The sequence below is a fragment of the Equus quagga genome, chromosome 1 (assembly GCF_021613505.1).
Source record: "Equus quagga isolate Etosha38 chromosome 1, UCLA_HA_Equagga_1.0, whole genome shotgun sequence".
Lineage (NCBI taxonomy): Eukaryota > Metazoa > Chordata > Mammalia > Perissodactyla > Equidae > Equus > Equus quagga.
The window spans coordinates 44,324,901-44,348,459 of record NC_060267.1 but is presented as its reverse complement, the minus strand read 5'-3'; the positions used below and the strand labels follow the sequence as shown (position 1 = coordinate 44,348,459).

The 23,559-nt window shown below is 42.4% G+C and overlaps 1 protein-coding gene across 1 annotated transcript in view; it reads right to left on the bottom strand.

Annotated features, from left to right (window-relative positions):
• Positions 1-281: 281 nt before the first annotated feature.
• Positions 282-23,559, bottom strand: part of GRIN2B (glutamate ionotropic receptor NMDA type subunit 2B) — a 400,440-nt gene continuing 377,162 nt past the window's right edge. The window contains exons 11-14 of the mRNA XM_046655975.1: positions 9,347-9,507; positions 7,322-7,509; positions 4,524-4,762; positions 282-2,140 (exon numbers count right to left, since the gene is read on the bottom strand). Coding sequence (XP_046511931.1) covers positions 287-2,140; positions 4,524-4,762; positions 7,322-7,509; positions 9,347-9,507 — 2,442 coding nt within the window. The 3' untranslated portion in view covers positions 282-286. The remainder of the gene's footprint in view (positions 2,141-4,523; positions 4,763-7,321; positions 7,510-9,346; positions 9,508-23,559) is intronic.

Genomic DNA, 23,559 nt, shown 5'->3' with positions numbered 1-23,559 from the left:
TTTGCCCTCCCATACTGAGGGAGGAGCCCCCTGCATTCTCTCATGGGAACAGGAATGACTGACAGATGAGGGAAGGAGGAGTGAACTAGAAAGGGAGGAGAGATGGTGCTGGTCACCAGGGTTGCCCTCATAAGGAATCAGAACTCCAGGATCCCATAAATTAATTAAAATAACAAGAAAGAAGCAAATGGGAACCAAGTTCACCCCCGTCACCCTCTGTGACATGCACACCACACGCCCACAGCCCTACCCTCCCATACCCACCTTAACCTGTCTCTTTCCTCACTCAGACATCAGACTCAATACTAGAAAGTTTCTCATAAACATGCCCATTGCTGGAGCCATTGAAAGCCCTGGGGTTTTTGTTGTTAGGCACACAGGGGTTGGACTGGTTCCCTATACAGATGTCTTTCTGGAAACGGCCTGGCACAGCCCCATGAAGGGCCGAGACCACTGGCTTGTTGGTGACAAGGGCGCGGAAGTCCGGCCTGGCTTTCGGCGCCCCCGCCACCGTGGGCTGCCTGAAGAAGTAGGATTTACTGCCATGGAGCAAGCACTGGTCATCCCCAAAAGTGGGGATGAAAGGGTTTTGCGTGACCCGGTCGGGGTAGAGCGACTTGCTGAGCATGTAGCCGCTGCCGGGGTTGTTGTGGTGGTGGTGTCCGGCAGTGGGCACTGAGGACTTGTTGTTGGCAAAGGTGCTCTCACCAGCTGGCATCTCAAACATGTGGGCATAAGGACTCCCATCCAGGAAACGGCCCTTGTCTTTCAGGCTCACGCTGCGCGGGGCCAAGGCGGCTTCTTCCTTCTGCAGGTCCACGAAGGTGTCATAGGAGTGCTGCCGGCGCAGTTTGTTCCGGTTCTTCTTCTGAGCCTTGGAGTTAGTCGGGCTCTGGGGGTACTTAGTAGTGGAGGCATTTGATGTCACCGCCACAGGGGCAGCTGGCTGGTCCAGCTCCTGTAGGGAGTTGTCCTCACTGATGTCATACAGGTTACCTGCTTTCTTGCAAGCCTCACACCGGATGCACGCCTGCCTGCCCGAGTTCTGCCCCGCCACCGTCGTGGAGTAGTTGTGCAGCTTTGAGGGGCAGCTGCGGCAGAAGTTGCCCCCGGAGCGCTCCTCCCAATCCACATTGGTCAGGTTCTTCTCCCAAGGTGCTGGGACCCCGCTGACCACATGTTTGTCACCTGTCCCGTGTTTGAGGTGAGACCTATTGGTGCAGGGCCCTCCTCCACTAACTGAGTCACGCTTAAAGTCATCACTACGCTCCTTGTAGATATCAGTCAGGTCCACGTGCTCCCAGTGGGGTGAGTTCTCCTTTGGGCGGAACTGGTCAAGGTAGAAGTCCCGCAGCCCTTCCTTGTCCCTGAAGTAGCGCTTGTGGTCAGGGGAGCGGGGCGGCCGGCGACGGTAGGCCAGTTCAATTTCATCAAATTCCCGTCGGGACTTGGCCGAGGCTGGCCGCTTCTTCAGGCTGTCTTTATATTGCTGCTTACGCCTCTTGGCGGCATTGCCCTCAATATTTCCATAGGTGACAGTGTGGGTGGAGATGTCAGACACATCTGAGCGGATCAAGTCATCATGGCCACTATAGCGGTCACTCTTGAAGGAAAACTTGCCATACAGGTCACTTAGCTGGCTGTGTTTGGAGGAGGGCAGGCCAATGTCCAGGGGCTTCTTGCTGATAGACCTTGGCTGGGTGGTGAAGGGCGGGTTGTCACAGTCGTAGAGCCCATCGATGGAGCTGGCACTGCCGATGCTGTGGGGCCGGTGGTGGTGGTGATAGTGATCTTGGTACACGTTGCTGTCCTTCAGCTGCAGGTTACCAAAAGTTCTCTCCACTTCACTGATGTAGTCACTGAACAGGTTCTCCTCACAGGGAGGGTTGTTGTAGGATTTGCAGTCAGAATGCGTGAAGCTGCGGCGGTGTTCAGAGATGTCATAGACAGATGACTCGCGTCGGATGAAGTCCAGGGCGCTCTGTGGGGAGCCATTCACACCAGACAGGTTAGCCATGTTCTTGGCTGTGCGGAGCAGGCGCAGGATGTTGGAGTGTGTGTTGTTCATGGTCGCGGTGGGGGAGTTCATCACGGACTGGCGCTCCTCGATAGCCACTCCATGGATGCAGCTGTAGATACCCTGAAGAAGAGAATGGGACAGATTAGGTCTCCAGTGAGGCTAAAAGTGACCATAAAGAATGCCCCTTCCCACCACTAATTGCCTAACCAGATAAGAAAAGTCAGGGAAAACATGAAACAATCTTATATACTCATAGAAAGATGTGGCCAGAAGCTTGCCTGATTTGTCCTCCTGCATTTAGCAAGTCTTATACGATGAGCTAAGGTCAGTGGCCTGGCTATCAGAGAGGGGGCACAGCTACATGGCTCCACCAAGTGACCTGAGCAAATAGACTGGAATCTCAGGGGCCATCCTTGCCTCAACTCCACCATTGACTTGCACTGATTTTCCTTTCTATGCCCAGGTTCTCAAATCTTAAAAATGAGACCTTAAAAATCTTGCCATCTTAAAAATGGTACCAACCAATAGCAGAAAACATTGTCAGCCTCCTGGAAATCAATAGCAATGCTCTACAGATGTTGGGGCTGCTCTGTCCTGGCTGGTCAACCTTGGCTGCAGTAAAGCACAGGGGAGCTCAGTAGCTCACAATTGCCACACTTTTTGAGTTTTGACAAATTCTGAGCAGCTTTTAGAATTTTGGTCACCAGATAACAGCTGAGCAGTTCTCTTCTCAAGCCAAGCATGAACCAAATTCACAGAGAGAATTAGGAAGGCCTGGGGTCAAAGAAGGACTTTTCTCTTGCTGTGCCCTACACTGTGGGAGGGAAGAATTGGGATAGCTATCAAGGACTAAATAGGAATAAATAATTCCCTTGTTGAGTCCTCTCATTTATTCTCTCTTTAGCAACTGGTTTCCTTCTTCTACTTTCTCATTCACTTAGTCTTATCATACATAATTAATATCTTAACAAATTAGTATTGATTGAGAACTCCCTGTGTACAAATCTTAGTACAGGGCCTTGAAGAATACCAGCCAGGAGAATTTATGAATTGGGTCCAGGTCTAAAGTCAAGCTAACCTGCTAATATCTTGTTCCCTGCTTTGAAAGGTGGACAACTTTGGAACTTTTCTCTCTGGTAAGGGAAGTATTCGAAGAGGAGGTTGTTTGAATTGTATCTTTAAAACAAAGGGGATTAACTTGGAAAGGGAAGTTGTCCCAATGCTTGGGGAGCAGAAGAGAGAAGACAGGAAAGGAGAATGGCAAATGGAAAAGAAGAAAGGTTTAGATGAGATGAGCCTCCCTGTGCAGAGGGCAGCAGCAAGATGTAAGACCTTCAAGGTAAGGTTACTTATTCCTTTCTCAGGCCTTCTTTTCAGGTTTTCTTTCTAGTCCTCCTTGCTTACAGCCAGGAGAAAATGCCAAGCAGTTTTCCTCTACAAGGGCAGTGATTATGTCGAAGGGCTATGATGGGATTTCTATTACTGGTCACCATCTCCACTGCTTCTGCCATCACCCTATCTGAGACCTTGGGAAGGGCCACACAGTGGAACAACGTGGCTCAGGGACCACAAGTTCCACTCTCCTCCTCCCAGGTTACTGAATGGTCTGAATCAACTCACAGCCAGAGAGAAAACTATTCTCTATCACTAAAATACTACAGGAAAATGATCAAAAGATGAAACAACTTAATGAGAAACCCTTTTTCTTACGTAAGTCCATTAAAGCCAAAGTTGGTTCTATCTGAAATCTAGACCTTTCTTCTAAAAGGACATTTGAGTTCACCTCTCATGAATGAATCCCATGACTTTATTAACAATATCAAAAGAAGCCCCCATTTTTTTTATTCTTCCCTGTGACCTTCTGTTCATATTCAAAACTGTGTTCCAAATCCTCACTTTGTGACTAGAACACTGAAGAGACCTAACTAAAGAATGACTGAAGAGTTGCATTCTTTCTCCAATTAAAAAAGTTTCTGGAATGTAAATTCCTTACGGGTCAGGACTTTCTGAAGGTTCTATTAAGCATTTTAACTCCCCATAATTCACATATGATTAAAACATAGAGTGAAACAGTGAAACTAATAATAATAGACCTTTGTTTCTCAGGATAACAGAGACACATTACATTTCACTATTTAAACAGAAATGTGATTTTTTAAAAAGGATTAAATGATTAATCCACCCTATACAGATTTAATTAATGGTAATGAAAGGCATTTGGTAAAAGGCATTTTTCATTTTGATAGATCTACCAGTTCTTATTTGAGAACCCAGTGCTCAAACCCCACACAGAAAGCTGCTTCTTGAAGGAAAAATAGCATCACCTGTTTTTGGGGCCACTTGAAATTATATCACCCAACCCCCTGGGGAAACATACATGACACGGTTTCTTGCTTTAGCAGCATAAGAGGGGAGTTAGTGGCCTCCTGGGTCTCTCTCCTTTGCACAGTGCTAGGCTAAGCTGTCCTTCACAACCTCCTGGCACCTAAATCAAAGCACTTACTCTGCTGATGGAGAAGACCATGCCAGGCTTGCCAGAACAGACACCCATAAAGCAATGCCGGAACTGCCAATAGAAAAGGTGTTCACAGATGAAGGTGATGAGGCTGAGAGCCATGGCCGCCCCCAACATGTAGAAGACTCCTGCCATGTTGTCAATGTCCAGCTGGCTGCTCATGACCTCATTCTTCTCATTGTGGCAGATGCCAGTAAGCCAGAGAGCTTCCAGCTCCTCCATCTCCCCTGGTGACAGAGCAGAAAAGCAAACAGAATAAAGAGAGAAGAGAGGAAAGAAGTAGAAGGGTGTTGGGGAAGAGAGAGAAAAACAGGAGAGAGAAAGAGACAAGAAGACACAAAGAAAGAAAATTAATAAAGTTAACAGTAATTTTATTAATACCATTATATGTTAATTTACCAATATATTCAATAAGTATTCAATGAAAATGTAATGTGGTAGTGCAGGTGATACAAAGATATGAGACATTACCTCTGCTTTCTATTTCCTATCCAGTGTAAATTGGTATATAAATAATCAACATGACAAGCTATATGTAAGGAACAAGAGTTCAAATTGGTGAGAGTAATTTTGTGGATGGGATGGCCAGTGGGTTATCATGCGGGAGGTAGGACTTGGAGGTGGGGATGGTGAATGGGTGAATTTTAGTTTGTATTGCACAAAAAGGCACTGCAGGATACAGAAACAGCATGATCAATGGGAGGGAGGTGGGAAAAGACAAGGCTTGGTTAGGGAAAGGCATGCAGAACAGTTTAAACAGAATAATAGTAGGCAAAGGAAGCCGAACAGAAAAGGTTGATGCAGGCTTGCTGAGGGCTTGAGTATCAGACTAAGTACTTTGCATTTTATTTTGTAGACAATGAGGAATAACATAATCAAACAAGCAGTTCAAAAAACTGATCTTAAAAATCTGAAGCAGATTGGACAAGGGGAGGAGAGACAGAGATCAGCAAAGAGAATGATTGATTCCCTAGGGACCCTCAGACTTACTGATTTCTTGTAGAGGAAAATATAAATATTAAGAGTAAAGGGGAGTAAGTTTGAATAAAATGAGACCACCAAAGTCAGACCTGCCTCCTTTTAACTCTGCTGAAGGAAGCTTTGATTAATTCAATTCATGGCAGGTTTTAATAATCTTTATCCACTTCACTGGATACTAGCAATTAGAAAGGCAGAAATTCTAGACAAAAGGAAAATGAAAGAAACCATGTGCCAAGAAGGCATCTAATTTTAGACGAGACAAATTCTGAAAATCTGATGAAGAAAACTGCCTGTTCCAATAGTTCCAGTTTAGTTAAAAATTTGAACTTTGTTTGCATAATCTGACTAGAGCCTTGGCAACCTGTACGAATCGTCTCTACTGCTGCCCTTCCTCAACCACAGAGGCTTCGTTATTGCCTTTAAGTGAGCTACATTAAAATCACAGAAGCTCTCATACCAAAGTGGCTTGTGAACACGCCAGCCACAATCCCCTCCTCTTTCCAATGTTAATCACATCAATTTTTACTCATTTCTTTGATCAAACTATGATTTCCTTACCTAGTCAAATAACTAACTTCACCTGGAGTCTCAAAATCCAGCTATGCTCTTTTGCCTCTTATCTCATCCCTAACAGCGAAGATTCTGCAGACATAATTTAGAGAACTGCTTGGCTGATGGCCTGAGGGGCCAAATAGAGTCAGGCTGCTCATCCATAACTGGATTAGCTTCTGTGAAGCTAACAGAAGAAGTAGGTACTTTGGACAATAAAGTGAAGAGCTATGCAGAAGACATGAGTATATAATGAAATCTCATCTCCTATGAGATTTTCTCAAAGCAAGTTGGCCGCTCAGTCTGCAGCCAGAATGACACTGGGGAATATCTTCTGGGTGTCTGCTTCTGAGGACCCCAGTCCCGCTTCCTACCTTCTCCAGCTGAAAGAGCAAGATGGGAGAGCGGGAAGAATGAGCCGATAGCCATAAGCATATTTCTCTGCCCTTTCTCTGGGCACATAAAAAGCAGAGACCTTTCCAAAGTTCCATACACTGCTCTGGCCACATATGAGAAGACTGTTTGCAACATTTAATACCAGCCTCTCTTACTTTATCCCTGAAGGTTTCATCATAGCCTGAAATCCTGAAACATACTTCCTTGACCCAACTACTTCAATCCTTCCCCCTAAATTTCACCCTGTTATGGGTTGAACTGTGCACCCTCCAAATTCCTATGTTGAAGTCCTAACCCCAAGGACCTTGAAATGTGACTTTATTTGGAAATTGGGTCATTGCAGATATAATTAGTTAAGATGAGGTCATCCTAGAGTAGGGTGAGCCCCTAATCCAACATAACTGGTATCTTTAAAAAACGAGGAAATCAGACACAGACATGCACTGAGGGAAAACGCACAAGGGAGAACGCCTTGTGAACACACGAAGGCAGAGACGGAGTGATGTGTCTACAAACCAAGGAATGCCAAAGACTGCCAGCAAACCACCAAAACTAGGGGCAAGGCATGGAACAGATTCTCCCTTGAGGCTCTCAGAAGGAACCAATGCCAACACTTTAATCTGAGACTTCTGGCCTCCAGAACTTTGAGACAAATTTCTATTTTGTTAAGTCACTCAGTTTGTGGTTCTTTGTTATGGTAGCCCTTGCAAACTAATACATCCTCCCCAAATCTCAGAGTATGCTGTGAAATGCTTTTCTGGAAATGCAGGGGTTAGAGGCATGGAGAAGGAAGAGGGGTGGATGTTTTGGACTGGCCATCAGAAGAGGCCAAATAGGCACTTTCTCTCTCTTTAACTCACCATCTCCGAAGAGCTGCAGGATAGCAAGGTCCACCTGGCGCTTCCATCCAGAATCTTTCTGGATGGCAATGCCATAACCAGTGGAAGCAAAGACCTTCCCGCTGCCAATGGTCACCAGCTTGCAGCCTTCATCTCTGCCTGCCATGTAGTTCAACACTGCTGCATCATAGATGAAAGCATCCAGTTTCCTGTGCAAGAAAGAAGCAAACAAACAAAATCCAACAGAGGAATTTTAGTACAAAACTACCTGTGGGGCCATTAGTATGAAGCAGTAGGGTTCCAGCAAATTATGGGAAGAATTAGTTCAAAGCAAGGCTCAAGTTGGAACTCAGCCAGAATCTAAAGCCTAAATCCCAGGCTGTTGTTTATGTGATTTTGGGTTGAAAGGAGGAGTTCTTTCCCTCCCACTGGGAATGATGAGAATGTAAGTTGGGCCTAAAGCCAACTCATAAGCTCTATCTGAAAAGAAGAGGAGTAAAAGGAATCAATAAAAATAATAATAGAAATAATGAAAAGTAACCATCACAGTCATAAGAACAAATAGCATGAGTTAGATTTATATAACATTTTTCATTTCTCAGTTCATTATGGTCCAGAGTTGGGATAAGTGTAGGTGCATGAGTTTCAATAGATGTGCAATGCTATTTTTGTGGTCAGAAAGGTTTCAATATTCGGTTTTGCAGCACAAAGAGAGAAATGAGTAGTTGGGGTTGGGGCGGTGGCAGCACAGGCTTGTGTTAAGAGCAAATGTGTGAAACTACAAGAGAATGCAACATACAGAAGAGCTCAGGTCTCTCAAATTCCTAAACGTGTAAGAACCTCATTTTCTATAATGTGCTTTGCAAGGAAAAAGTATGTAGGAAAGGGATTAAGACAGGGTAAGGGCAGGAAGGCACGGATCAATATTTAAAATCAACATTTAAATACATCAAAGGTGGAGGAAGAAATTCAGATATAGCCACACAGGTAATAGAGAAGTCTGCAAGAAAGAAAAGCATGCATTGTTCCCTTCACTTTTATAAGTTAAGTTAGCTCTATCCCTCCTTAGGAATAAATAATCCCTTTCTGGAAAAATAAAATGCAGAACATTTTTCAAAAGGTCCCTGAGTACCCTATAGAAAGGTGGCACACCAAACCCCCCAAGCTTTGACATGATTGAGAACTGTGGATGTACCAGGGGCCAGTCCCCAAAGTGGTCCTACTCCAAGCTCAAATCTCATCTCCTGAAACCTGCTGTGACTTTAAGGTGATAGGATAGAGTATAACAGTATTTCAGTAGCCATGCATCTGGGTGGCTCTTCAAAAACTGGAGCCACCAGGAGGTCCAAGTGCTGCTAGTTATCATACAACACAGGAAATCAGATTATAAGACCCCTTGACCCAAAAATCCCACATCTCTCAAGCTCAACTGTCTGTCTTATTCCACAGCTGTGGCTTCCGGGAGGCCAAATAAATGAAAGGACTAATGTGGCTGAGATTATGCAAACCAGCATATTTGCAGTTCACCAGCTCCTCCTAATGAGCAAATACTTCCTAGAGTACAGAGCTGGATCAAAGAAGGCCAACAAAAGCTGGAACTGGAGATCAGTCAACACATTCTTAATGTTTGTTGTCTAAAAACCTTGACCCTTTTCTTCTTTTACTTCTCTCTTGTCCATAACACACCAGAAGGATCATTTTCACTTCTGAGTCAATAGGTCTTTCTTTCACGAATAACGCATGAACCTTATCCTTGACTCTTCCATTCTACTTTGACTTCTACTTAATTCCTGTTTCATGGTAACATTAATGTAAGCAGAATATAATTTGTAAAAAACACCACAGAGAAGTAAATAATAGCATAGGGATCTCTGCGTACTGGCCTGAATTATACTGTCAAACTTAACTTGGAAATCTGTAAAGAGTAAATGAAGTCTTATTTGCTTTAACTTTGTATGGCACCAAAGCATAGTTCATCTGACTCAATGTATGTTTAATAAATGTGGGAAACATATCAAAGACTCTGAGCTTGGAAGCAGTTCTTACCCTGTTTTCAGGGAGAGCAATGCATCATCTACACCCCTCTGGTTGAACTTTCCCATGTAGGCATGCATTTCTGCATAGTTATTGCGAATATTCCTCTCTGTGCTCCCATTGGGCACAGTCCCAAAGCGGAAAGGAGGTGAGAAGTCATTAGGTCTCTGGAACTAGAGAGGGAGAAAGAGAGAGAAAGAGAAAAAGAAAATGCTTCAGAAAATGTGAAGAGATATTAAATTAGTATTAGTGGATTTATAATGGGAAGGGACCCGACTATAGTTCACCAAATACATTAGCCCTCACTCAGGAGCAGCAATTGCTATCTGAAAGTGGACTTTAATTCAACTCAGTTTAATACATATTGTTGAGAGCTTTCTATTTGCCCAATACTGACTTTAAGCTGTAACCCGTATGTGTTCCACTTATGTACACTGCACAATACCAGTGACGATGGAAATATGCTGTTAGCTTAACTGCAGTGGACTAGTCACCTTTATTTTTAGAAATTGTGTAAAATTTGCTTCCAGGTCTCTTAATTTATGGGCCTAAATACATTGCCATTGCACTATTAAGGTCACAGGGTCTTAGTGAGGTGAGCTACATCATATACCTGAAAATAATTTGTTGGGTATCAAATATGTTTTGCTAAGAAATTTTCTCTTGACCTTCCCTCATGTATTAAAAGCTCATATTTATCTTACATGAGTTGTAGGATAAATTGTAAAATCAAATACAATTTTATTTATGCTCCTTCCCTTGCTTAAGAACTGAGAGTACGTCTCTAGTGCCTATCATAATAAAGTGAAATCTCTTAGATTTTCACCTCTATGACATCAGCTTTATTTCTGGCTACTGCCTTGAAATGAGTAAGTCTGTATGTTGCTTCCTGAACACATAATTTGTTCATTTGTATCTTCATGGCCTCATATAATCTGTACTCTCAGCACAAATTCACCTTTCTCTCTAGGCCAATTCATGTCCTTAGTGTCAAAATGTAATTCAAAGCAGTTTCTTCAGGAAACCTTTCATGAGTTTCTTCTTCCATTATGTCTGCCCAAAGTGACCCACCAGCACTTGGTGTTCTTTGTTTAGATCACTGTAACTCATACCACAAATTCAATTACTCTCTAAATGAGCTGGCTAAGTTATGAGAGCTAATCTCTGACATAGCCACCAAGAGAGTTTAAGCTCTAGATTGAGACATACAGACTGACAACCAGCTCTGCCACTTACTACTGTGTGACCTTAGGCAAGTAGCATGAACTCTCTGTGCATCATTCCTCATTTTTAAGGAGATGATAATGTCTAGTTTTCAAGATTGTTGTGAGAATTAAATGATACAATGCACAAGAAATGCTTCACACAGCACACTGCACATAGTAAGTGCTCAATAAATAGGCACAATAAATGTTCCTCTTATTATTTTTAATTCATGTCTATATTCTACATTCCCTACTGAACTTCACACTCTCCAGGCTTCTCATTCTAACAGTATAGCAATGCTCAGATAGACTATGACCAGGGGAGCTCTGCTCTTCTTGGCACAGGAAAGACGATGCAGATATTTAAAGTCTTCTTGGTTTCAACACGTCCTTGAAGATACATTTGAAAATCTACCCTGCCAATTCAGGACTACTCTAAACCCTGATGGTGCCTGAGCTTAGAGCCACTCTCCTTCCCTCTTCCCTTGACCTGAGAAGCTCAAAAGCGGTTTCATGGACCACAAAACATTGCAGTGCCAGGAGCCATAAATGCCATCTTAATTGCTCAGAGTTGGCCATAGAAAAGTAGAGTCATGTAGAGCCACCCTTGATGGCCTAGTGGTTAAAGTTAGGCACACTCTGCTTTGGCGGCCTAGGTTTAGTTTCTAGGTGTGGAACTACACCACTTGTCTGTCAGTAGCCAGGCTGTGGCAGTGGCTCACAAAGAACTAGAAGGACATACAACTAGAAGATGTAACAATGTACTGAGGCTTTGGGGAGGAAAAAAAAGAAGAGAGGAAGATTGACAACAGATGTTAGCTCAGGGCAAATCATTCTCAGCAAAGAAACAAACAAATAAAACCCCTGCTTAAAAAAAAAGGAGAGTCATGTAGTGGTTTTAGGCAATCTGTGATGCATCAAAAGATTGCTACTTTCTGACTCAAAAAGCTCTCAGTTTGACTTACCACAGTGCTTTTTGCTATTAAGAGTTTTTGTTTCATTATTACTAGAGAGGTTGCCATTTTTAATGGAATGAAAACACTACAAAAGAGTCAAAGGATTTTAGAGTTGGATGAGCCACTCAAGGTTAACTAGTCCAAACTTTTCATTGTACAAATGAAAAAACTGAGCCCCAAAGAGGACAAGTAATTTGCTCAATGTCACACAGTGGCAACAATGACCAAAATTACCAGGGATCAACTGGCTTAATTAATAGTACTCCTCTGTCCTCAGCAGATAGCAAGTTTAAAGTAAACAGGGATATGCTTTATTGGAAGAGACAGATACCAGAATGCTAAGCATATCACTGTCATTTATAACACTTCAGATGTTTGAACAAAGGTATCCCCCAAATCAAAAGTAGGCTAGATACTATGGTAGGCAGCAATATAACTCAATAAACTCCCTTTAATCAGTAACTTCCCACTTTGCCAGGACAATGACAACCAACGCTCACAATGACCAAGATTCTCTAGGGCCCAAAGTATTTTCTGAAACATCAATGAAAATTGAAATCATATCCAATACAATTCTGGTATAAATTATTACATTCCAGTGTTTTGAAAATTGGCAATCCATGTGTATATGGAACAATTTTTGATTAACCAAATGGACTCTGATGTTCAGAGTGTGACATTTCCTGATGAAGCTAGATTATGCAAAGTTTCTATACTACTCTTTAGTAAATTTGAATTTTAAATTATCTTAGATTTCTAGATTCTGTTTTACAAATACATCCCTAACTAAACAAAATGAAAGAAATGATAAAGGAATAGCCAGGACAACTTTGAAAAAGAAGAACAAAGTTGAAGGATTCATACTCCCTGACTTCAAGATTTATTATAAAGCTATAGTACATGACAATGTGACATTAGCATAGAAATAGTAAAGAGATCATCGTAGGAGAATAGAGTGCCCATCAACAGACCAACACCCTATATGGTGCGAAGGCAATTCCGGGGAGGTAGGAGAGTCTTCAACAAATGGTGTCAGAACAACTAGATATCCACATGCAAAAAAAGAACTGCATTTCACATCTCACAAGATATACAGAAATCAACTCAAAGTGGATCATACGCCTAGATATAAATCCTAAAATTATAACATTTCTAGAAGAAAATCCGTGTAAACTTGAGTTAGACAACGATTTCTTAGATACAACACCAAAAACACAATCCACCAAAAAAATAAAAGAAAAAAAGTTAAATTAGACTTTATCAAAATTAAGAACTTCTCTTTGAAAGACACAGTTAAGATCATGAAGAGACAAGCGACCAACTGGTAGAAAATATTTAAAAATAAATTAAAGCTATTATAAAACTAAAAGAATTAAATAATAACATAGCAAGACTCTGATATAGTTAAAGTATCTTCCATAAGAAAATAATCAGAGAAACCAGCCAGCCCTAAAGAATGGGAAGGTTCAGTCCTGTGGAAAGCACTGGTCTTGGCAGAAAGTTTGGATTTCAATTCCAGCTCTGTCTCTGACCAGCTGTGTGAACATGGGCAAGTTACTTAAATTCACAGAGTCCCTTTTTACTGGAAGCATTATTTCTAATGAATAATAAAATAATATATAGAAAACCACTTAGCACAATATCTGGCACAAGGTGGATTCTCAAAATTATTAATTGCTTTTACAAGGATAAAGTTCTAATATCTAAAATTATTCTATGTTAGGCAATGTTCTCTAAGATTGAAAATTCTTATTCTCTAATTTGTTCCTTGAACTAGACCAGGGCAGGGACCAACAGGGAGAGTGCACTGCCCCAGAATTAGCCAAAGCAGAAGCAGAAGTGAGTTTGCCTTTTCCTTTGAAAATTCTTGTCCCAGCTTGGTGAGGTTTAAACAAAACATAGATTTTTAAAAAACTGTTATTGGGACTTGAACTTTACTAAAGTTTATGACCACAGAGAACTGTATGTTTAGCGAGGCCTGTGAGGAAGAAGGAAGAAATAATCTTCCAAATACCTTGATGCTTCCAATAAATGCCCTTGTAATAAAACTTACTTCACACTGTGAGGCACTATATGGCACTTGCTTAACCTGAGTGGCAATCGATGCTCTCTGGGGCTTTAGGAAGGAGTAAAATTTAACACTGTTAAGAACCAGAAGTCTTAAAATCCACAGAACAGAGAGGACCCCAAGAAACAATTTTTTTAAAAATTAAAAAACCCAATACACCAAGGAGACCAGCATTAGATTTAAAAACTTATCCTGATTTTAAAGTAGGGAATTTTATATAGTACACCTTATTAGTTACCTTTGGCCATCACAGGGCTTCTGGAAACTTTTTCCAGAGTTACCCAGATTAGGATTATAAAAACAGATTTAGATAGAGAAAGAAAAATGCAGAAAGGAAGGAAACTTAGAGATCAATCCCATTTCACAGAGGAGGGAACTGAAGTCCTGAAGAGGCCAAGTAAGCTGTTCAAGGCCATGTGGTGAAGTAGGAGGACAAGCTGAGACTTGACTGCTGGGAGCAGAGCCTTCCTACTGCAGGCTCAAATGCTAGCCAGCTAGTCCCACTCCTGTTTACGGGGGAGCGAAGCCACATACTGTAAGTGGGGACACCTGGTGAGGGTATCCTTCTCTTTCTGGCATATCAAATGCCAACTCCCACTCCCCGTCTGGATTCAACATACGGCTTTCAGCAATTACTGTAAGCACACTCTTGCACAAGGGCAAAACAATGCCAGAATGTCAAGAGAACTGTAATCTCACTTGATCCTCCTAGAGAGCAGCAGGGAATCAGAATTTAGCCCTCTGAGCTGCTCAGATCATCATCTCAGCCCCCATCTTAATGACCGCAAAGTGAATTAGTCTCACCAGTCATGCAAGGAGAAAGGTGCCAGAAGACCAGGAGTGAAGGCCCCTGATCCCACCCACAGATGATCGGACTGGAGGGCTCTGGGCTGTTATGGCTGCTGCCTTCCCAAGAGAAAGCCTCTCCTACAGTTGTTTCAGAGAAGAAAGTGAGAGGGGAAGAAGTCAGGGAAGCGGGAATCTGGTCCATTTTGTTTTATTTATTAAATAAATACATAAACCGTTTTTCCTATGTATAAGGCATTATTAATTCATTAATAATAGCCACTCACGTTCAACATCTATATATGTGTGGGGAATAACTCACATTATCTCCTTTAACTATAATAATTAAAATGCATTAATGCCTTTGGCAAATATTTACTGTCTATTTCCTGAGGACTATATCAGGAACTGAGGATACAAAGATGAAAATAATCAGACTGTTTTCAATTAGTTTACATACCTCTGGTATGTAAACATTCACTTAATTTTTCATTCATTTATTTTTTCAATCATTCATTTGCCCATTCATTTATTCTTTCATTCATACAGCTATTCAGCAAGTATTTATTGGTCTCTATCACGTGTAGACACTATTCTGGGTGCTGGGGATACAGTACAGTATTAGAGAAGAATAAGATCCTGCCTTCAAGATTGCACAGTGTAAAGCAGACAGGCAGATAATAAGCCTGTTTTTTGTTGTTTTTGTTTTTTTCATGTAGTAGACTAAAGCCAGCCACAACTTCTTTGCCACTCTGCTCATCAGGAGGTGATGTCTATGTCCCCTCCCCTTGATTCTGGCCCGGCCTTGGTGACTTATTTGACAAGTAGAATGTGGGACATTCTGGGACTTCTGAGGCTAGGTCATACAAAGCTTTGCAGTTTCCACATGTGCTTCTTGGAATCTCTCTCTGAGGGAAGCAGTCCACCCTGTAAGAAGTCCAACAACCGTGAGGCCACCTTGCTGGACCCACCCATGTAAGCGCTTCTGTCTACAGTCCAGCTGAGCCCAGCCTTCCAGCTATTCCAGTCAGGGCACCAGGCATTAGAGCAAAGCCATCTTGGACCCTTCAGACCAGCCTAGCCACCAGCTGAATACCAAGTGAGCTTGGTTGATGTCACATGAAGCAGAAGAATCACCCAGCCAAGCCCTGTCCAAATATCTGACCCACAAAATAGGGAAATGCAATGAAATGGTTGTTGCCTTAAGCTACTAAGTGCTGCAGTATTTACTGTACAGCAACAGATCACTGGAACACAGATGATTTCAAATCATGAAAATAAAGTGCTATGAAGAAATTGAAATAGTTATTATATGGGATAAAACATGATTGGTAGGAGAACAAGTTTAGATTGCTGTCCTGGTAAGGCCTGTCTGAGAAGGTGGCATCTGAATGGAGACCTGAACAATGAGAAGAAACCAGGCATGGAAAGATCAGAGGAAAGTACATCAGGCCCAGGGAACAGCAAACGTGAAGGCCTGGCAAGGGGGCCAGCTTGGTGTGGTGAGGGGGCAGTGAACAATGTGATGGGTGCTATGGAGCAGCTGTGTCCACGCGGCAGTGGGAGCACAGAGCAAAGGGTGCTATCCTGAAAAGTGTCACAGAGGCTATAGCACCGGGGCTAAGATATAAAGAAAGAGTTTTCCAGTTGCACTAGAAGAGCGAAGAGGTTTCTAGATGGAGACAACAGTACGTGCAAAGACAGGACAGAGAGAGCCCAGGCATGACTGGAGACCACAGGCAGCTTGTCATCACCAGAGCCTAATAGATAATGGCTGTGGTGACTGGAGGTGGAACCAGCTGAAGAGGGAGGCAGGGGCTGGATCACAAGGGAGTTGAATTCTGTGCAAAGATGTTTAAAGTTCATGCTCTAAGGGATAAGAAACAGCAGAGCCTCTGCCTGAGTTCAAATCCCAGCTCTGCTGCTTGATAGCTATGTGACCTGGAGCAACTCACTTAACTTCTCTGTGCTCCAGTTTCCACATTTCTACAATGGGGCTAATAATAGTACCTACCTCATAAGGCTTTTTACTATTCAACCAGTTAATCTGGGCAAAGTGTTAGCACAGTGCCTGGCATGGGATAAATACATTATATTAGCTATTATTACTGTCATTATCATTATTATTACTGCCATCACCATCGTCATCATTATCAGAAGCAACTGAAGAATTCTGGCAATGTTAAGACTGGGTTTTTGTGTTAGAAAGAGTCCAGAGGTGCCAGCATGAAGAACAGGTTGGAAAGAATAAGATAAACAGGAGCTGAGGAGGACCTGAGCTCCAGTGATGGTCTGGGCAGCAGGGGGAATTAGAAGAAACAGAAGCATCATCTGATACTGTCACTACCTTCTAAGAATATGACAGACGGCCTATGCACAACCAGATAAAACACAAGACCACAGAGGTGTATACCAGTGCCACCAAATTTCCAAAACCAGCCTGGGTTTCCTGGAAGGCTTCATAAAGGAGGCTGGATTGAAGCTGGCAGGGAGGATGGATTGGAGTTGAAGGGTGGAGATGCAGAGTTAACACCAGTTCACACTAGAAGAACCCCTCCACGTTAAGACTCCTCCTCTGACACTGCTTAGTTTTTCATGGTGAGTGAGCAAACAGATACTTGCAGAGAAGTCTTTGAGGCCATAATGCCAGGAGAAAGAGCAGGCTCTGAAAACAAAACAAAAACTCTCCCAAATGTTGATGGCATCCAGGCTTTTGTGCTGATCACTAGACAAAGCCCAAGAGGTTAATTAGAGTGAGATCTTGTGAATGACAGCACACAAATGAAGCAGCTCTACTAGGATGAAGAGGGCACAGAGGAAATGCCATCTTGAGTAGCTGGCTACCCTGAAAAATGGCTTTCCTCATTCAGTTGAGTGCCCTCAGCATATGCAGATTAGGACAAACCAGCCCTGTGACCTTGCAGAGACTGATACTGTTATATCATTTGTAGGGTCCGTCCATATGAGATACAGAATCTGGGGGCTTTTGTCTTCGAAGCTTGACAATCCTACACATAAATATTCATTCCATTACCTCTACTTTTACATTTGAATCACAAAAAGAATCAATGCCCAAATGCCACTCGGCCCTCCGAGGCTCCCAAGAGAAAAGGTGGGAAGGCGTAGAATACAAGGGTGGCTTTTGGCTGGTGCTACTAATTATGAGAAGGTGGTAGAACAGCAGAATTCTGAGAGGACCACTTTTTTCCTACCCAGCACCCTCCTGTTATTATTATTATTACCAATAGTACCATCTGTGTTCATAGTACTTTTTTATTATTGACCTTTATTATTTTTATGTACAGTTCTATGAATTCTGTTACTTTATTTATTCATTCATTCATTTAACTTGTGGTAAAATATGCATTACATAAAATTTATCATTTCAAATATTTTTAAGTGTACAGTTCTGTGTCACTGAGTACATTCACATTGTTGTGTAACCATCACCAGCGTCCATCTCCAGGACTTTTCATCTTCCCCAAATGAAACCACGTACCTATCAAACACTAAATCCCCATTAGTTCTACGAATTTTAAGCATCTATAGAATCTTGTAACCACCAGCACAATCAAGACACAGAACAACTGCATCACCTCCAAAAACTTCCTTGTGCTGCTCCTTTATAGTCATCCTCCCCCGACCTTTAACCTCTGGCATCACTGATCTATTCTCTGTCCCCATAAACTTTTCTTTTCCAGAATGTCATATAAATGGAATCACACAGTACATAACCTTTTGAGACGGGCTTTTTTGCCGATCACAACGCCTCTGAGGTTCATCCATACTGCTGCAAGTATCTGCAGGCCATTCCTTTTTATTGCTGAGTGGAAGTCCACTGAATGGAATATCAGTTTGTTTATCCATTTACCCATGGAAGGACATTTAGGTTACTTTCAATTTGGGGTAATCATGAATAGAGCAGCCATAACATTCATGTACAGGTTTTTGTGTGAACATAAGTTTTCATTTCCTTAAGGTAAATAGCCAGGAGTGTGAGGGCTGGGTCATATCTCCCCTCTCCCCCACAAAGTGCAACTCTTTTTGCATATCTTCCCCTCTTTTGATTTTCCCAGGAAATATAAAGTAAGTACAGCAATTATTCTTATCTTCTTATTCTGTCTGCCACTCAGTCTTGCCATAATAACATCCTGCAGCCTAACTAGGATGAAGTAGGTATGTGTGCTAGTCTTCAGACTCTGAGCAACCTCTGAAGAATGTGGGAGGAGGTGGCTGGAGGAAGCGGCCTCCTCCTCCCAACATGATCCCTTGTTTGCCCAAAGTAGGAAGAAGGACAGATGATAGCACAAAGAGCAGACTTTCTGAAGGCAGGATCTTCTTCACTGTTGCATGGCCCATACATACTTGGGACAGATGGAAAAAGGAGGTAGTCTATGCTTACATTTAAAGGGCAATTTAAGGATAAAACAGTAAGTGTGCATATGGGTTTTGGGCTCAAAAGACCTAAGTTCAAATCCAAGCTCTATCACTTATTAACTGAGTGACTTAATAAACACACAGTTTTGAAACTGAATTTCAACAATGTTCTAAAAGGAGAAATAAGGTGTAGAATCTCACTACAAATCCTCCATTTCAAAACATGGGGCTCAGGGCAGCCACTGAGGACCCTACCCATGTAACAAACTGGCTGCAGATATAGTGACAGATTAGAAAGTCAGATTCTTTACCTCCATGAAAGTTATAATCTGTTATGGAGGTGGGAGGAAAAAATAATTGTTTTTATACTTCATTATAGATTATTCATTGGAGAGAGTATGGTTCAAACTTATTCAGAGTAGGTGACTGAATTGCAATAACAATAACATTTTAGAATGTAATTAGAAGATACAGGTATATAATAAAAGTGCCAAAATTAACTCAGTTCTCTTCCTGGGCCCCTGGAGAACCTGAGGCCATTTTGCTACTGCTAGAAAGTGAGCTAGCATAGTGTAAGCACTCAATACCTTAATCGTTTCTGCTCTTTTTTTATCTTATTATTAACACTAGTGCTCTGGCTGTCCACAGTAGCAAACACACTTAAGTTTGTATGTGAAGAAACTTGCACTTGGATGTGAGCAGCCTGGTAAGCATGAGTTCACAGCTTGGGATGCTGTGCTGAGGGAGGGGACCCTGGCCTCTCTGAGCTCAGCCTGGAGCTGGGGTTCCTATGACAGGCTCTAGAGGGGAGGAGGGGAGGGAGGGAACGGAACACCCTCTCCTGTCATTACCTTCCTGCTGGGCCCCAAACAAAAGCTTGAGGAAAATAAAACACTAGTTCTTCAGATTCCTAGAATTTAGTTAATTATCAGTTTTCCTCATAGTAAGGCAGTTATTTCTTTTGTATTTTACAAAATTTGGATATATGAGCCTTAATAAATATTTCCTATTTCATAAAATCAGATAATGGTATTAGAGTTCATGTTTGCTAGCTGAGGTTTGGTCCCAGAGCTAGTAGAGCCAAGCAAATAGGTTTGTTCCTATATTAACATTACCATGTCATACTTGTACCCTGAAGTCTTAGCTGTTTGGCAGTCTTGTGGCTGGCCATAAAATATCATCACCACCACACATTTAATGGGTATAATCCATGCATAAGTCACTGAGCTCTGAAATAAATATCTGAAATGAAACGAGGCAACAGATCCAAGTCCTACATTACAGGTCAGGTGGAAATAATAATGATATTATAATGACAGCAGCAGCTAACACTCCTATGTTAATGTTCCACACAATTTACATACAGTAATTCATTAATCTTCCCATCAACCCTATGGGGTAGGTATTATCATCCCCATTTAACAGATAAGGAAACTGATGCACAGAGAGGTAAGTAATTTGGATAAAGCCATACAGCTAGAAACTAGCAGAGCAGAGATTCAAACCCAGGGTCCTCACACTTAACTGTAAAACATATCATAGAGTTCAATATACATAAAACGGATGCTCAGCAAACACATGTAGAAGAGAAAAATCCAATGACTAAATGAGTATGCCAAGTTCCAAATGGGACACAAGGAATATGAAGGCTCTGGAAGTTTAGACGGAGTGGACATTACTATGAGAGGATGGGGATGGGGAGGCTACAGAGAGGAAGCAGAGATAGAGGTGACAGCTGCAGACTGACCAAGATTTCTACAGGCAGAGGTGTGGGGAGGGGATGTGGGGCAAGAGGAATGGCATGAGCAAAGATGCAGAGGGACCCCAGCAGAGTTTTAACTGCAGTTGGAAAGAATGTTCGTATGTGTGAATGTGGATCACCGAGTTGGTGCATAGATAGAAGATATACCACAGAGCACACTGAATGGTCAGGCTGCGGAAGGATGTGGTGTGCATACCACAGCACTTAGGTATCACTATTCAGCTAAGGCAATATGGCTTGAAGAACAGAGAGGCTGGAGCAGAGACAACCACTGGGAAATCATTAAGAGTCTGGACTATTTTCATGGGGAATATAATGGGAGGAATATATGAAAAAGCTATCAAAATGGAAGGCTTGACAGAGGTCCAGTGTGTCTATGTATTCAGAAGAACGAAAGCGATGCAGTAGCAGAGTTGACTTCATGCCTACCACCTCTCCCTCACCCACTCCTCAGAAGCCACACTGGCCTCCTGGCAGTTTCTAGAACATACCAGGCAAGCTCCTGCCTTAGCATGCTCTTCTTTCTGCTCGGAAAGCCCAGATATCCATTGCTCCCTTATTATCGTCAGGTCAGACTTGATGGTCTTCTCACTGAGGCCATCCCTGACCAGCCAACTTAAAATTGCAACTCCTCTGCCAACACTCACTATCTCCCTTCTCTGCTTTATTTTTTTCTGTAGCAGTTAACACCTTCTAACATTGTGTATAATTGTCTTTTTAACTTATATTCTCCTCCGCCCTTTAGGATGCAAGTGATATAAAGGACAAAATTTTTGTCTTTCTTCATCACTGCTGTATTTCTAGTGCCTAGAACATTACCTGGAACTTAGTAGGTTCTCAATATGAATGAACGAACGAACTGAATAGCATAAATGTAGATACATTTATTATATTAAAAAAATCATTCAAAGTTCCGTCTTTACTGGTCAATGCATTATCATGCAACACATAGTTGAATATGAATATTTCTCGGATATAGTGCTATTATGGCATCCCTGGTGAATAAAGAGTGAATTTGTCCTCATGCCAACTGAGGACATCTTTTCTGGCACCTTCTCCATTTTTCCTTCAAAAAATATATCAGATCCGAGATCCCACAAGAGCTTGTCAAATTTAGACTTGACAATGCATATGAATATTTCTTTGGCACTAAAAATGTGACAGAGTTGGAGATGATTATGATAAAAAGGAGATGAAGTGAAATGGAGGCGTAGGGACTAAGGTATTCGAGTTTTGTCCTTAAGTCATCCTCTGTGTGACAGGTGGCTGTGGCTGTGCTCCCTCAACCTCCCCTCAGGCGAGACTCTTACAAAGAGGTGCCATTGCCATCCACTTCACTCTGCCTCATAGACTGGCCTGTGAGCATGCAGGGGTCTCTGCAGATTTTATAAAAATTGTGGGTGCTAGCAAGGAGAAATGACCTTTAAAGAAGATTTTAAGTAAAGGGGATAGATGGATTCACTATGGAAACTGGGATTCCAGAGCATCACTAGAAGCCCCAGCAGCTCATACACAATTTCGGGGAGATTACTAAAGGCTACTACCAAGACTTCCATATGCAAGCTATCCCAATGAATGCAGGGCAGTCCGGTTGTTAGCACGGCAATCTGAGGTTCCTACACAGTGTTACTGTCTTCAGAGTCATGAAGCTGGGGTGAGGGTAGGATTGCTAAAGGTCTGCGCCAGGCAGGCTCTGGGGTAAGTGAGGATCCAGGGAGAGGCATGTCAGAGGGACAGGCACACTTCTGCTTTCCTGGCAATCGATCAGATCAGTCAATTTCAAACCAAGAAATGGAAATGCCAGCATGTGCACACACGGTCACATTGTGACCCATTTACAGCACAGCAGACCTTCTTGCTTTGGTCAATAAAGTCAGCTCTATGGGGGACACTCCAGTTAACAGAATGCCAGCACTGGGAGGAAGGCTTCGTGATCCCACTGTGCATATTGTGTCCCCTTCTGGGGTTCACAACAGACCCTCACAGGGGAGGGCTCTGACAAGTCCTTTGGTAAAGAAATCTATTTAAACTTGACACAGCATTTTCCCAACATATTTTGCCATGGATTTTTTTTTTTTTTAAAGAAGACTCACTATGCCTCCCAGAACACTCGTGGGCGGTGAAACAGAGTTCAAGAAATGCCGACTGAGCAACTTCCTCACTGTTCAGAGCAGGAAGCAGAGGCCTGGGCAGCTCATTACCTCAAGACCAAAGGGCCATTCTCTGTTCCTGTCCCCTCCATTCTCTCTTTCATCTGGTCACCACACAGGCACTGAGTGCCCACTCGGCACCAGCACTGTGCTGGAGTCAATGGCAAGGACGGCAGACGCTTCCACGCCCTAATGCTTTAGGGATAATGAGAGCCCGGTATGCTTACCTTGTCCTTACTGGGCCTCCAATTACAATGCTAACATAATCATTATAAGGTGACTGCTAAAAAAGTAAAACAGCAATAACCATATCAACAGAGGAGTGGAATTTAATTTTTCCAGTTGACTTAGGCTTAAGCCCAAATGCCCTTTTACTTTCAACCCTTTTGTTGAAAGTTATTTTAAACTCCACTAATTCACATTCCTCTTTCGGGTTACCCTTCATTCAGACATATTCAATGAGCACCTACTACGCGTCATGATACTGGGATGTGGGCGCTACATAGGAATTTAGGCACAAAAGATCATAGATGGTTTAAGAGATTATGTTTAATATGTACTTATTCCTGGAAAATCTTAGAAACTGTTTTTACTTTTAATAATTCCTTTATATAAGCTTGTTTTATCACTTATTTCTTTTCCCCTCTAAAAGTGGACAGTAGCACTGTCATAGTTATTTCAGGGTTGGCTACCTCGTGTCAAATGAATGACAGGAAAGCAGAGAGTGCTCAGTGAGCACCGGGCTGATGGAGAAGCTGAAGTCCCATCTTCAGAGAAGAATGCAGGCTTAGCGCATGGACAAGGGAGGGGCCGACTATACTCTTCCCCTAGATGAGATGAGGAGCATCAGGGGCTCTAAAGAAATCAAATATCGTGCCAAATAAGTTCTGAAATCACTTATAACTTAAGATCTCACAAGCC